At 37.1% G+C, this 14760-nt stretch overlaps 1 protein-coding gene across 2 annotated transcripts in view; it reads right to left on the minus strand.

Annotated features, from left to right (window-relative positions):
- Window positions 1-5663: 5663 nt before the first annotated feature.
- The window catches only part of angpt2b (angiopoietin 2b), a 45184-nt gene continuing 36087 nt past the window's right edge, over window positions 5664-14760 (minus strand). For both annotated transcript variants that reach the window (XM_077196129.1, XM_077196130.1), the window contains exons 7-10: window positions 14128-14229; window positions 12269-12435; window positions 8043-8173; window positions 5664-6683 (exon numbers count right to left, since the gene is read on the minus strand). In XM_077196129.1, the coding sequence (XP_077052244.1) occupies window positions 6523-6683; window positions 8043-8173; window positions 12269-12435; window positions 14128-14229 (561 nt within the window). In that variant the 3' untranslated portion in view covers window positions 5664-6522. The remainder of the gene's footprint in view (window positions 6684-8042; window positions 8174-12268; window positions 12436-14127; window positions 14230-14760) is intronic.

The raw sequence follows: 14760 nt of genomic DNA on the forward strand, positions 1-14760 counted from the left end.
ACTTTGTCCCTCCTGGAATGCATTGGGAAATTAAAACTTATAAATGTCAAAGCAGCAATTAGCTCTAATTGCGCCTTCTGGATGAATTCATGATGTGAGTCACGGGGAGAGCCAATACAAACGGGGCTATTCGCAGTGCTTAAGGAAATAAAGGTTATTAAAATGCATTTCTAAATGAATTGTGATCATTGGTTTTCTGCACTGAAATTATAAATGGCAGCTCTGATGTGAAGCATTGTGAGCACAACATCTGCTGTGGGACTTACTGTACTGTGCATTTCAATTAGTGTGGTCTACACAAGCCCCTTATATTACCATCGCTCGACTACACTACTTGCAAAGTGTCTTGTTTTTCAACTAAAACTTGTATCTAAATGCAATGTTCCCCATTTCCTAGCATTTTGATTGACGGTTGGTGGTGTATAGTGAATTTGAAGTTGACAAGCCCAAGGCTCTATTTACCCATTCAGTCGACAGAGCTACTTCCATTCCTTTTTTCGTGTTTCAGCACATTGCAATGGAGACAACCAATCTCTCTCTCTCTCTCTCTCTCTCTCTCTCTCTCTCTCTCTCTCTCTCTCTCTCTCTCTCTCTCTCTCTCTATCTCTCTCTCTCTCTCTCTCTCTCTCTCTCTCTCTCTCTCTCTCTCTCTCTCTCATCCTCACACACAGGAGGGAGCCAGTCAACAAGTAGCCAGGGGTCATACCAACAATTTTATTTGGTCTTCTTGTTCACTCCTAATACATATGCTGTTGGAAGAGGGGAGTTTTAAAAAGGAACTTATTGAATAAAGCTATTAACTCACGGCCTGCATTTTCCACCTAAATCAAATATTTATTTTGTGCCATTGGTCAAGAACGTGCCTTGCTTTAATAGATTGTGTCATGATTTTGTATGCTTTTCCTCAACTTCTCTTTGAGGTTGAAGGAGGAGATGCAGTGTTGTAATTATACTTAAGCTTAAAGAAAGTAGATTATTAAAAGTAATGAAAGTTATCTTTTTTACAGTGACATCATATTTACTTTATCTTAGTTACAATGCAGTTGTAGTGAATTTAGGCATCATAACATAATGATGTAAATGAAAAATGGATATTTATTCTGATTCTTGCCAAAGATTTATAATAAGGTTAGTGTTTAGATGGACTTTAAGTGAGCATTCGATGAAGACAAAGGTAATCTAAATGTAAAATTAGGAAAATGAGCATGCACAGTTATTTGGCTAATAATGGTTCTTATAAATGAAAATAATTCAGCTAATAACCAATATAGTGCATCCCTGACATTCCAAATATTTCAAGGTTTGCCAGGTGTCATATATTGTCTTTAAGTGTTGTATGAGCAACTGTTCAAATTTCAGTAAGTATTTTTTTTAAAAGAAATTGATTCTTTTAATCAGCAAGGACACATTAAATTGACCAAAAGTGACATTAAAGACATTTCTAACATTATAAAAACTTTCTGTTTCAAATAAATGCTGTTCTTTTGAACTTTCTATTCATCAAAGAATCCTGAACAAATGTATCACAGTTTACACAAATATATTAAGCAGCACTACTGTTTTCAACATTGATAATAATAAGAAATGTTCATAATATTATGATTTCTGAAGGATCATGTGACACTGAAGACTGGAGTAAAGGATACTGAAAATTCAGCTTTGCTATCACAGGAATAAATTATATTTTAAAACATATTCAGGTAGAAAGCAGGTATTTTAACAATATTTCACAATATTACTGTTTTCCTGAATCTTTGATCAAATAAATGCAGCCTTCATATATTATGACTATTATCATAAATCTCATCAACCCCAAGCTATTGAACAGAACTGTAATTCTGTAATTAAATTATGACTAAAATGTTTAGATTATGATTTTGCATTCATCGCTAAATGATTTTGTATATATGGCAGAATGCACTGTGAACATGGATGGCAGAATGCATTGTGAATTATATTCTTGGTTTCCTTTCCAAAATGACACTTCAAACAAGTCCAAATAGAGCTGATCTCGGCCCCCTCCAACCCTCCTTGTAATTCGAAAACTAGGTGAAGGCATTATTGCTCTGCTTGCATCCACTTGAGAAATACCCCTCCTTTTGGAATGACAACAGCAGCGTGCATATGCCTGAGTCGATACTCTTTTATATGTAAATATACAGTTAGAAATAATAAGCTCAAGTAAAATGAAATGAAATTAAGGTTGAACAAATGGAGAGTAAGATTTACCACAATACAACATTCAGTTCATTATGTGTTGTTCTGAATAGCTCAACAAATTAGAATCTTAGAGTCAGGATGAAAAACTATAAAATAAATAAATACAATATAATTTAATTTGTGCATATGCAGCATACGACACCCCCGACACAGAGAAGGAAAGACCCTACACTTTGAAGTGCTAATAGGTTAGATCATTACCCAGCCGATGCTGACAGATGACTGGGTTTGCGGATGCATTTGCAACAACGTGTTCTCTGTGTTTCAGAGACATTAACAAGCCCATTCTGATGGTCTCCCAGCCTTTTTTACTTGTTAGTGCACATATTATTAACAGATTTGAGATGCCTTATTAGCAAGTATCACACGATTCCCCCTATCAATAGCCCTTTTTCCCAGTCCTTCATTCAGCCATCTGTTTGAGACAACGGCATAAAAGAGACGCCTTGCAATAGTTATGACTAACGTGCATAAGAAGTTGCAACAAAAACAGTATGTTAAGGGGGAGCTGAGTGAAGACAAACTCACAATCAGTTCTGTAATCCAAATACACAGCTTCTATTTGGTTCGAGAAACATGGTGTGCTGTTGCTGTGTCTCAAGTGCCCCCTGCTGGCAACAAAGAACATTCGGTCTGAAACATGATTAGTGACAACAAACATGCTAAACAAATAAAATGAGAGAGAACGCGAAAAATGGTCAGCAGTCTCCGCTCTGCTGAGCCATCAGGATCACACCGTCCCCTGGATTCATTATGGGACATCCCTGCGTTCACCTGTCTTCACATACAGTCCTCCGTGTGGAACTGAGGCCGGACAAAGATTTATGTGTGGAAACTATGCACACCCTCCCTACTGAGCTTTCTTTCTTCTCCATTCTCTTGCTCAAAGAGATGATAAATTCTTGGAGGTGCTCAAAGGCTCTACTGGCGCAGAACCCCCTGTCGGTGTAGGGCATCTCATTTGCTCACTGAACCAAGTTGGTGTTATGATGGCGTCAAAAAATAATATACTCTCCAAGCTGAGGTTCATAAAACGGGAGGAGCCAGCTGTCTAGATCTCTCCTTAAACCCAAATATGATGGAACCCCCCTCCAAGCTTAACCCTCATCTCACCAGCAGTAATCTATCACATATTATTCTGCTGGACCCATAATAAAGTAGTGCTAGATGTTATGGTGCATGGGGAATGTCTTCATCTATACATGCCTTGCAGTATATTTCTGGCAAATGGCGAGCAAATCAATGTGGAATCTCATATGGAAGAGTACGGCAGGTAAGTCTCCTCACTCACAGGCCACGGATGAATGGGGTTGTAGACCAGAGCATTAAATCATGACAGTAGTAGCATGGCTAAGTGCTGAGTGTGAACACAGGTCAGCAGGCCAAGAGAGAAGTGTTTTTATACAGCAGGAAAGGCCTTTATTGAATGATTCATCAAGCGATTGGCATAGAAGCAGGGCTAATATAGACTGTTAACACGCTGCATGGATGGTCAGTCTTCCACAGCAGCTTTAAACCAAACCTGCTGCTTTTGCAATTATGAAAATGGCAGAGTGCAAGCATAAACAACACGTTATTTACCTCATAGTGGATTTGATGCAGTGTTTTCTGCACCGCTTTCCACCAGAGCCGCTCCCCCAGCTGCAGAATATTCAGCGCCATAGCAAAAATAAAGCATATTTTACCTGAGCTGTGAATTTGAGTTACCAAGCAGTCTGTTTCGAATGCAATAAAAAGGACGCGTCCTGTAAAATAATAACAAGAAACATCTTTCTATTAACTGAGTTGTTGACACAGGCCGCATGTGACAACCACCATGAAGCGCATCCTCAAGAACATATGAATCGTCTAGGCCGGTTCTTTTAAGTGAATCGAGAACATTCAGTGCGACCCATAGACATGTAAACATAGATTCACATTATTGTCTGTTTCCATGGGCCGCTATATACAAGCCATCAGCCGTAATGGAACGGTCAAAACATCGGCCTTTGAATACTCGAGTGCAAGATGACTGTGCATCTTCAGCAGATGATTTTGCTTAACTAACACAATACAACAAGACTGAGGCATCAGCGAATACGACATTAAAAAGTTACCATAATATAAAACCTGTAAAATTATAATACATAATATATATATGTATTACATAAGATATACATAAGATAATACATATAAAAACACAAACCAACGTATTCTCACAACTAAAAATGAAGGTGCCCGCACAGTTACATCTGTTGCCCCTCCGGACTCATCCCTCCGCCAGGTGTTTTTTCTCCTGTCTGAGTGGACATCCCTTGACACAGAAAGACCCAGAAAGCCACAGCTGGCCCCGGGGCCCCCGCAAAAATGTATTCCCCAGTAAGCCTTCTTGCACAAAACTGTGCTAAAGTCAGGGAGGAGATGAAGCTGGTCTTGCTAGTTGCCCCTCATTAGCCCAACCAAATCCTCTCGACAGTCCTTCCTGACTCCTTCCTCTGAGTACATTCTCAGGGATGGGGCATGATGGCACCCGCGTTCAGACCCTGGAGAGTTCCACGTCTGGTTCTAAAAAGAACGGGACGCGGAGGTTCTGATTACTACTGCAAGAATTTGTATACCGTCATAGGCTGGAGCCACCCCAGTGACATTCCATATGTTGTACCGCCCGGTTATCTGCCCAGTCCATATGTGTATTCTCCACGTTACCTCCCTTCGGGCAGGATGTGGCTTCCGCAACGTATTCCTATCCAATGCAAGAGAACGGTTTCCCAGTGGTCTTATGGAACAGCAGTGACTTCCCTGGCCTAAGCCCTGTCCCATCTCCGCCTCAAATAATGCAGGGGGATCAGAAGGCTTTTGTCTAGGCACTGGAAGGTGGCAGCACTAGTGGGGTTTTAATTGGGATCCCAATAAGTCGCCACTATTGCTGGACCACCGCTGACTCCGAGTTACGGTCGGCTCCTCAGCAAAAAACAACCAGTGCTTGCATCCACTTCCGTATTTATACCCCCGCCACAGGGGCGGAGTGTGTGATGCATTTCACACACGCCAATGTGCATTGGCTCGTTTTAACAGTACTCGAAGATGACAGGCTACCTTAGTGTGATCCCAATCAGTCGACTACGTCTCCGTTCCCTCCTTCAGGGAACGAGGGTTACATACATAACCGAGACTTTCTTTTAGAATCAAAAACTTTGTAATTCCGAACAAATGACTTATGAACTAGCTCCTAATAGTGAATCAAAAACCTACAATTGAAAACCTATACAATTCCCGAGAAAATTACTTTTCTGAGCGGTTTCTTTTAATGAATCAAACATGCGTCACAACCATTGTAGTGATTCACAAACAAATAACTCTTATGAGCAGGTTTCCTTTTTGTTAAATTAAAAACTGTACGATTCCCAGATGAATGAGCCGTTTTTTTTTATTTTTATTTAGAGTTCGAAAAGATAAATTTCCGGTTTGAATCAGTCGACGAATCCTTTACTAAAATAAATCGATCAGGAAAAACATTTCTCAAAAGCATCATAATCTTAAGTAGATTATAGAACCATTGGCACCAATGGTCTCTACGATCAACTTAGCACACAATTTTAGCACACGTTTTGAGTAACTGAATCAACATCTGTCTCACATAATAAACTGAAATGAAGCAATTTTTTTCTTTTTGTAAAACATAATGTACGTTCTAATTTTAAACATATACATTTAAACATATCGTTAAACATACATTTGCAACAGAGTTCTCAATAAATGAAGGAATATGCTTTGCGTGTCAGTGTAGCCTACAGTATATAGCTATACAACAGAATTCTGTAGGAAAGTAGGATTCGATGTCAGTTGTTTCTTTACAAATATATATTTTATAATGAAAGCTATGCTTATAAAACATACAGCTGTCTCAGTGTCTTGAGCACTTTTATAGACATATGCTCTCTTAAACCTTTACTAGCACTAGAATGGGAGAAGAAATCTCAGGAGATCCAAGGTTGCAATGAAGGGAGGAGGAGGATAGGTTAGTGTTTTACCACACAGACAACGGCCCAAATATCAAGTACAAATGTGAACACTGATCAGCCATTCCAGTTCATTGCATTTTACATTGGAAGAGCTTTGCTATACAGATAAAACATTTATGGTGCAATTTGTGTCCGTTTCGACAGACTAAACAAACAAAATGGAGACAGATTGAATGGCTACAATGACATGCTGTCCCAAGTCTCAAGTTGTCCATAATTTTCAATGATGTCACCAGCTTGTTTGGATTATTTGTCTGTCAGTAAAGTCAAATGACCCATTTGTGACAGTGCCTTCCTGCTTTTAGAAGTCCACAGGCCGTATCATCATAGTGGTCATGGTCGCCATCCAGCTCGGCCCTTTCCAGTAGTACCACTTTATACTGTTATAGCGTATCACATTGGAGTTTCCAGAATAGTATATCCCATTGAGATTGGAAGGCCCGCAAGCTTCAAACCACCACCCTGCAGTGACAGAGAGCAAACGATTTCAGCTATTTCTTTATTGGTTCAGTTTTCCTTCATTAATATTAAAAAGGCCATATCAATCGGATTTTCCTTGAGAGAAAAAAGCAGCACCATATTTTGAAGTGCGGATTGCTGCCAAAGCGTTGTGACATCACAATGTGATGGTAGCTTAGCTCATTAATATTATTTACATTATCCTAGGTAGTCCTGGAATGGCTATTTGCATAATCTAATTAATATTCATTAGCAAAACCTTGCCAAACAGGCCGTGTTATTTTAGTATTATTTATGTTCTGTTATGGTATTTATAATATTTTATATTTATTTGAATTAGATTATATTTTGAAAACTAAAAATATAAAATTAAAAGCTAGTAAAGCTAGAGTAATTTAGCTATATTTTTGTTTCAGTTAGCGGCCAAGTTGTTTTATTTTTTATTTTTGATCATATACTGTAATTTTTTTATTTGATATTCATATTATTAAAATATTTATTTTACTTCAGGTTTTTTTTTTCAGTTAACAAAATGATTTTCAATAGTTTTACTTCAGTTAACAATAACAACACAGCATATAGTATTTGTAAATTAGACAGAGTATCACTCCGATTTGGCATTGAGATAAAATAGCAGATATGCTTCATGTTTGATGAAATATTTTTACACAACCTTCTACGGTTTTGATGTATTGTGAGCAGCACATAAGGGATGGATTCAGGGATGATTTGGAATGTTACCTTTACCTGTTGGAGGTAAGGAGGGATCTTGGATCCAGCACCTCTGATCTGTGGCTCTGTTTAACTTTAGTAAAGAGCATCTAAAGTTTGTTTTTAACAGGTCCCTGATTACATCAGCCCAGCATTCAGAGTTTGCATGGCACATTTCAGTCCAGATTGTTTTGTGGTTCTGTCACAGTTTAACGCAGTCTTTGGAAAAAGTTTACTGTCATAAGACAAGTCACAGCCAACAGTATTGAACCTGACAGCAAACCTTCCAGACTAACACTAGTGGACCTTTAGGGGGAAAAAATAAAAAGATAACAAAAATAAGATATGACTCCTTTGAAATGTTGAAAGAAAAACTCTGAAAACAGATTTTGGCCATATTTGGTTTGGATCAATGCCATTATTTAATCCAAGTGAACTTGAACTGCTGTTTTTTTTTTAACAGGCTACAATGTCTCTACTTCCTCAGTTGCCAAGAAAATACTTGATACGGTAACATTATTGCAGTTCTTGTCTTGGGTGTTACTGGAAAATTGTTTTCCATTATATGCATATGTAATGCATATGCATATGTTTTCCATCAGATTACACAAAGTTAGAAATAATATATAAATGGCAGACAAGCTGCGGTACCTCCAGTGCCCATCTGAGCGCATTTGCAGCTGCACTGGTCATTGTCGTGATCCTTAGTGCTGAACTGGGTTCCTGAGTGGGTAAGACTACTGGTGCGTCCAGCTGTACCACTGAAACCCCTTGCATGAAGACTGGTGAGAGACAGACAAATACTAAATATTTCAATATATGGATAGCTACAGAATATTCATTTTTCAAACTTTTTGATGCCACAGACCCCCCAAATATAGTGATCCTCTTGTGAGGGACCCCCAATATAAATGCAGTTGTATACACTACCATTCAAATGTTTGTGGTCAGTAAAACTCTTTTTTTAAAATAAATTAATAAATTCATTCAACAAGGATGCATTAAATTTACCAAAAAGTTACAGTAAAGACAAATATAATGGTACAAAAGACTTCTATTTCAAATACATTGTGAAAAACATGTATCATGGTTTCCACAAATCTAAACAGTACAATAAGTACGATACTAATAAGAAATGTTTCTTTAAACACCAAATCAGCACGTTAGAATTTTTTCAAGTTGGCTCAACTTGATTTTTCTAAATTGCCTTGACAAGATTTTTTTTTTTAAGTTCAAAAGACTTCCTGTTACTAATTAGATGAAAGAAAGTTAAGTTGACTAACTGGAGCGAATTAGTTGAGTTAACTTGAGTGTGATAGGCTGCTAACTTATATTTTTAAGTTCGCTCAACTTTTTTTTACAGTGTGAAGGATCATGTGACGCTGACTAGCTGCTTTGCTATCCCAGGAATAAATTACATTTTAAAATATTTTTAAATAGAAAACGGTTATTTTAAATTGTAATAATATTTTCACAACATTACTGTTTTACTGCATTTTTGATCAAATAAAAGAAGCCTTGTTGAGCAGAACAAAATTAATTCAATTAAAAAAAAAATCTTACCGACCCTAAACTTTGGAACGATCGTTTATTTTCATGTACATGAATATTATATATTTACATGTACATAAACACTTATACTGTGGAAAATATAAATGTGTAAAATATTATGAGGAAAAAATAATTATCTTATTTGTCAGTCAAAATAATTTGGAATTATAATTTCAAATTCACATTTTACAAAACTATTATTTCACAAAACCTTTTTACGGAATCCCTAGCACACCCTCGTGGCCACATAAATTTGAAAACCCCTGCAGTATATATGCTGAATAAAAATATATAAACATCAATACTTACATAAGGCATGTTCATATAAACATTTCTATCAACCAGAACAGTCTATGGTGGTCTACAGCTAAAGGTATGCCAGGTAAGTGTGTTGCTACAACTTTTTTTTGCCACTTCTTGTATGTCAAATTCCAGCATTAGCCTTCTTAATCAGCTAAGACACATATCCTGTTCTAGATAAATTAACTTAAATACTATACACAAAGTATCACTTTAAGGTACATTGTTTTTTTTTATGTTTTTTTTACATAATCAGATGAAAGTGTCTACATCTATTACATCCACTGTTAACCCCAGTAATTGGACCAGCTGCGAGCCTGTATAAAATATTTCTAAGTGATTTATCTTTTTTTCTTTCTCATTTCAGAAGGCTCTAAGACTCATTAATGTGCACTCCAAAGATATTCAGCCTCCATTATCCACAATCCATTGTTGATGCTGTCTCACCAGGAAGGATTGCGAGCACACACGGTGCCAGAGAGAGGACCACACAGCTAGGTACTGCAGGAGATTGTTTTGGCAAGAAAACATCCTTGCACCATAGGTTGCTTGGCTGGTAAATCCCAAATGGGCTCAGCACCTTCGAGATGATGCCAGCATTCTCAGCCTGCTAATAAAACGCACACGTTCCATATGAGGTAACTAGACAAACATGGTGGGATTTGGCAAATGTTTGTTAAGTATTTTCCCTACCTGTTTACACACTCACAAACACACACTGGAGTTTCTATCTGATATCAATGCTGCAACACACCCATTCTAGAGTAGCATTTCCAAATCATTTATTTTGAGTTAAATGTAATATTTCTGGTTCTGGTTCATTCACTGTATAAGTATGCCCACAAGCAATACTGCATGTTTAATTGCATCCCTTAAGAGAGGTGTTAGATTTGTTTAACTCGGCAGTTTTCTGGAAAAGCCTCATGCTTGAAATTGTTTGCCTGGGATCAGACCAGACTAAAAGCAATAGGGATGCTGTGAGAAATGGTAGTTTACCCTTAAAGTAGCTCATCATGTTGACTTAAGGACTGTAATCACACAAGTGTTTCTTATATCAGAAAATGACAAAGACAAGCCAAAAAAAAAAAATTTCAATAAGGGTTTTAAATGTGATAAATATGTAACTCACATTGTAAATCTAAATGCAAATCCAAGTCTTAAACTAATTTTAAACACCACAACATGACAATGTTTTAAATAACTCTGAACAATTAGATATTGAACATATTCTAATTAAATGACACACAATATCTGAGGAATAATTCACGATGGGCCATTTAATTATTAGAAATTGAATTGTCTCTAAATGGCGGCAGCTTCTATAATAGTGAAGCTTTAAGTTTAATTACTTCAAAAACAGCACCTCTATCTTACTACCTTACACTGAGAAATGTCATGAAGTTTTTCAGTTGCAGAGCTATTTTACTTATAAAGTCACAAAAAACGTTGACACGTTTCTGGTGGTGTGTGTGCGCGTGCGTGTGTGCGCGTGCATGTGTGTGTGTGTGTGTGAGAGAGAGAGAGAGAGAGAGAGAGAGAGAGAGAGAGAGAGAGAGAGAGAGAGAGAGAGAGAGAGAGAGAGAGTGTCTGTACTGTATGCGTGTGTGTGCGTTTTTATGGGTGAGAGAGCAGGGGGAAAAAGCATGCTTCCACAGATAATAAAATGTAATTTAGTGATGAAAACATGGAAATATACTGGATATATTATCTTCTGTTTTGTAGTATTTCCAAATTCAGTTGAAATCATTTACGGTAAAGACAAAATATTTTTGGCCATGGCTCTCGCTGCTCATGTCTACGATGTTAATACGAAGCAATACGTAGGAAATGTTAAGCAGGAGTTTTCATTTTGTGAGTGGGTATTATAATGAGACTGGTGCCTGGAATTCATCATTTTTTATGTTTTGTTGAGTGATTGTTGCAGTTGAGGAAAGAGATGGCAGGATTTCTCTTTCCCGCACACAGCTCTGCTGTGTCTGTTCCAGTTAAATCACAAAATAAAATGTAACCAAATTTGTTCCTGCTGATAAATGTCTACTGATGTACATCTGCAATCGTGGTTTATTCAAATAAAAGGTTATATTAGGGAACCCCTCGTGCTTAAAGCAAAAACATTGTCACTAGACCAAACATATCTTACCACATCTGACCCCAAGTTTATCTGAATTAAGCAGAAATGATCAGAAAAAAAGAAATTGTCTTATTAAGACTACATTTTTGTATACCTTTTCAATCGTAACGTTATTGTTTACACTGCAGTATTGACTTGGAAATGGGCAAATCCTCTACTACAGATCTGTAGTAATTCATCACTGAAAGTATTTATCAAACAAGTAAAATAAAACACACTTAATTATTATTTGCACATAACCTCATAAATATTCACAAGCTAAGCATTATCTAGTCTCAAGCTCAGATGCCATGCCCACATTGGCTGAACATCTGATGCACATTGCACACAAAATGCGAAACGCATCAGGAGTTCCGAGTCATCATCTGATTGGTTGAATTCTCCAAAATTTCCGGGAGACGCGTGTTCTTTAACGCTTGGAAACAAAGCTGTCATGATGCCAAACCCCCTTATGAAAAAAGAAAGCCATCATGTTTAAAACTATGACAAACAGCGCTTATCAGGATCAACTAAATGCTGGATTTTCAAGTATGTGTAGTTCAGAGGACCATTGTTGCAGTAAACTTGCACGCCGTGGAGTTGTGGGGACAGCGACTTTACATTTTCACACCCCTAAACATGACGCTGAACATAACAATGTCCTGTTTAACATCAGACATCCTCTTGGGCTATCCTTGGCCAATGAAAGCTCCTGTGGAGTCCAGACCTTCTGCCATCAGTCTGAAGGACTGGCTACGCGAGACTAAGCATTTTCCATTGCAAACCTGCACTGTGCCCCCACCTCACCCCACCCAACTTACACCAACACTTTTGAAAATGAAGTGACACCCAATTGTATGCATCACAAAAAGTTCATTAACATCTAGAGTCAAGAGAACATGAAACATTTTGGTACCTGTACTTCTTTTCCTCTCCGTCAATGTAGAAATGGTCATATTGAGAGTAAGCCTGGTGTCCCTCTGCGTCTTTGAGGTGGACCTGGAGAATGTTGTCTTTTGACGTGGTAAGCAGGTGGATGGCATCATTTCCTAACCAGTGTTCTCCTGACGGATCTCCAAATCCCTGTCGCATAAGAAAAGGGAAAAAAAATGCTTAATTTTGTCGAAACATACACTCTTCTTTTCACAATCTCTGACAAACTACAGAATGGAAGTACTCAAGTACAATGGAGAACTCCCAATTTTTAAAATAAGTATTTAAAAGTATGTTATAATTATTACATATAATTATTTATATTGATTTTCAAAGGTATCAACAATCCTTTTATTTGTGTGGATATATTCAAACATTGATTATTGAACATTGATAGAATTCATTTTACCATAGTGAACAAGCAGAAGATGACGGTGCGAAAAGTTCAGTGCGACTGCCATTAAGAGGTCAAATGTGACAATCGTATGCAAATGTCGGAGATAGAGGAAAGTCTGCTTTAGAAGAACAATCCTTGAGTTCCAAATCACATACTAGAACAGTAAACATTTCAAAAGACCTCCTGTAACCATAGGAAAATGTTGCATTTCAATTTGCTTGGACCAGCAAATGAGACGGCACTTTTGATCACTGTGAGAAATGTGGTAGTGCAGTTGGGCATTCAAATGCTTCAATGCACACGTTATGAACAATCTACAGGGGCTCCCGACTCCCACGCTCCATCTGGGGCCAAATGTTTATCATTCACTTTTAAAAACATTTTTCTTAGAAAACAAGGAAAAGAGAAAACAAAACGTGTGCTGCTCTAAAGCATTCCCAGAGCAGCCATAGCAATTTATCTGTTGAAGTAGCCCAGGTGAGATGAATTACCACTGTTTTCACATTTAAAACTCAATAACAGTAGTTTCCAAACAACTCAGCTCTTCTTGGAGATATTACGTTTTTAAATAGACCCTGATTTTAAAGCAAGCATTACTAACAATGTCCAAGCGAAACGGACTCTCTTTACATTCTGTAACTTGTTTCAAATGATGGACGCAACGTGTGAATAAAGATGCCCTATTTAAATTCAAAATGTCTCATCTTATCTTTTTTTTTTCTTCTCAAGGCTTCAAATGACCCTGTGACCGAATTAATATATACTCATTCTCCCACATAGGGAGGGAATGCAGGTGTAACAACAGAGGGAGACATGGGAATGCAGAGACGGCCAATCAGAATTCTCTTCCTTAAGAAAAGGTCAACAGGGTCACCAATGCATCAGTATTCTATGGCTATACATCAGATGCCACATATGAGTTAGACTTTTCCCTTCAGTGCAGGTTAAATATGTGTTTTAAATGTAAGGTGCCTCAGATTAATGGTAGCAGAAGCTTGCATTCATCAAGAAATCTCAATAAGAGATAGACAGGCTCACATTTAAATTATACTGTATGTCTTCATTAAAGGAGTGATCATGCTTCGTTGTCTTACACAAAATTAAGAATGTTTTTTTTAATGCAATCTTTAATGGCGGCACAAAATTAACTTCCTGCAACTAGTTACTTTACAATGTTCACTTTGTCAGATATGAATAAAAGCATGACAAGTGTTTTTTTTATTATTATTATTTGATTATGTTTTTAGATATTAGATGCATGAAGACAAGCTTGATTCATTGTATGTGCTAAAATAAATTATCTGAGACAGAGAATTGTACTTTAAAGTGAATTTGAAGCCAAACTGTGAAAGATAATCTATACAAGCTATGTATGTCACACTAAAGCTATGTATACAAATAAATGGATCAAATGTGGGAAGGCTCTAATTGATATTGGATCCTACCAGTTTGTAGTCATTCCAGCCACGGTTGAAGTCTACTGATCCATCATAACGGTGCTGAATGACAGTCCAGCCTCCCCCTCTAGTTTTCATGTCACAGAATACCTGGTCAGAAACAACCATACAGAAAACGCATACATGCCATTAATATACAAATATACTTTTTTATCATTTATAATTTTAGATTTTAACAAGCGAGAGAAAGAGACAGAGATTACTTAAGGAACTAGAAGAAAAGTTATAGTAACACTTTATTTTAATAGTCCACTTTAGACATTCTATTAACTACCAAAAGTATCTTTGCAACTACATGTAAACTACCAGTCATTAAAGTATTAGTAGACTGGCTTAATTAGCTTAATATCTTTATTTTTATGGTCCCCCAACAGATATTCTACTGACTATAAGTAACTTTTCGAAGTACATCATGTCAACTTATTCTACTAACCCTTACCATAACCCTAAACCTAACAGTCTACTCATACTCTAATGAGAGCTAGTTGACAAGTATAGTTGCAAATTAATGAGAGTTAGTTGACGTAGTTGCATGTAGTTACTTATAGTTAGTAGAATGTCTAAAGTGGACCATCAAAATAAAGTGTAACCAAGGTTCATTTTCTTTTGAGCTAATATTTG

The sequence above is a fragment of the Siphateles boraxobius genome, unplaced genomic scaffold (assembly GCF_051911475.1).
Source record: "Siphateles boraxobius isolate OS27281-9 unplaced genomic scaffold, OSU_SipBor_1 35, whole genome shotgun sequence".
NCBI classification, from domain to species: Eukaryota; Metazoa; Chordata; class Actinopteri; order Cypriniformes; family Leuciscidae; genus Siphateles; species Siphateles boraxobius.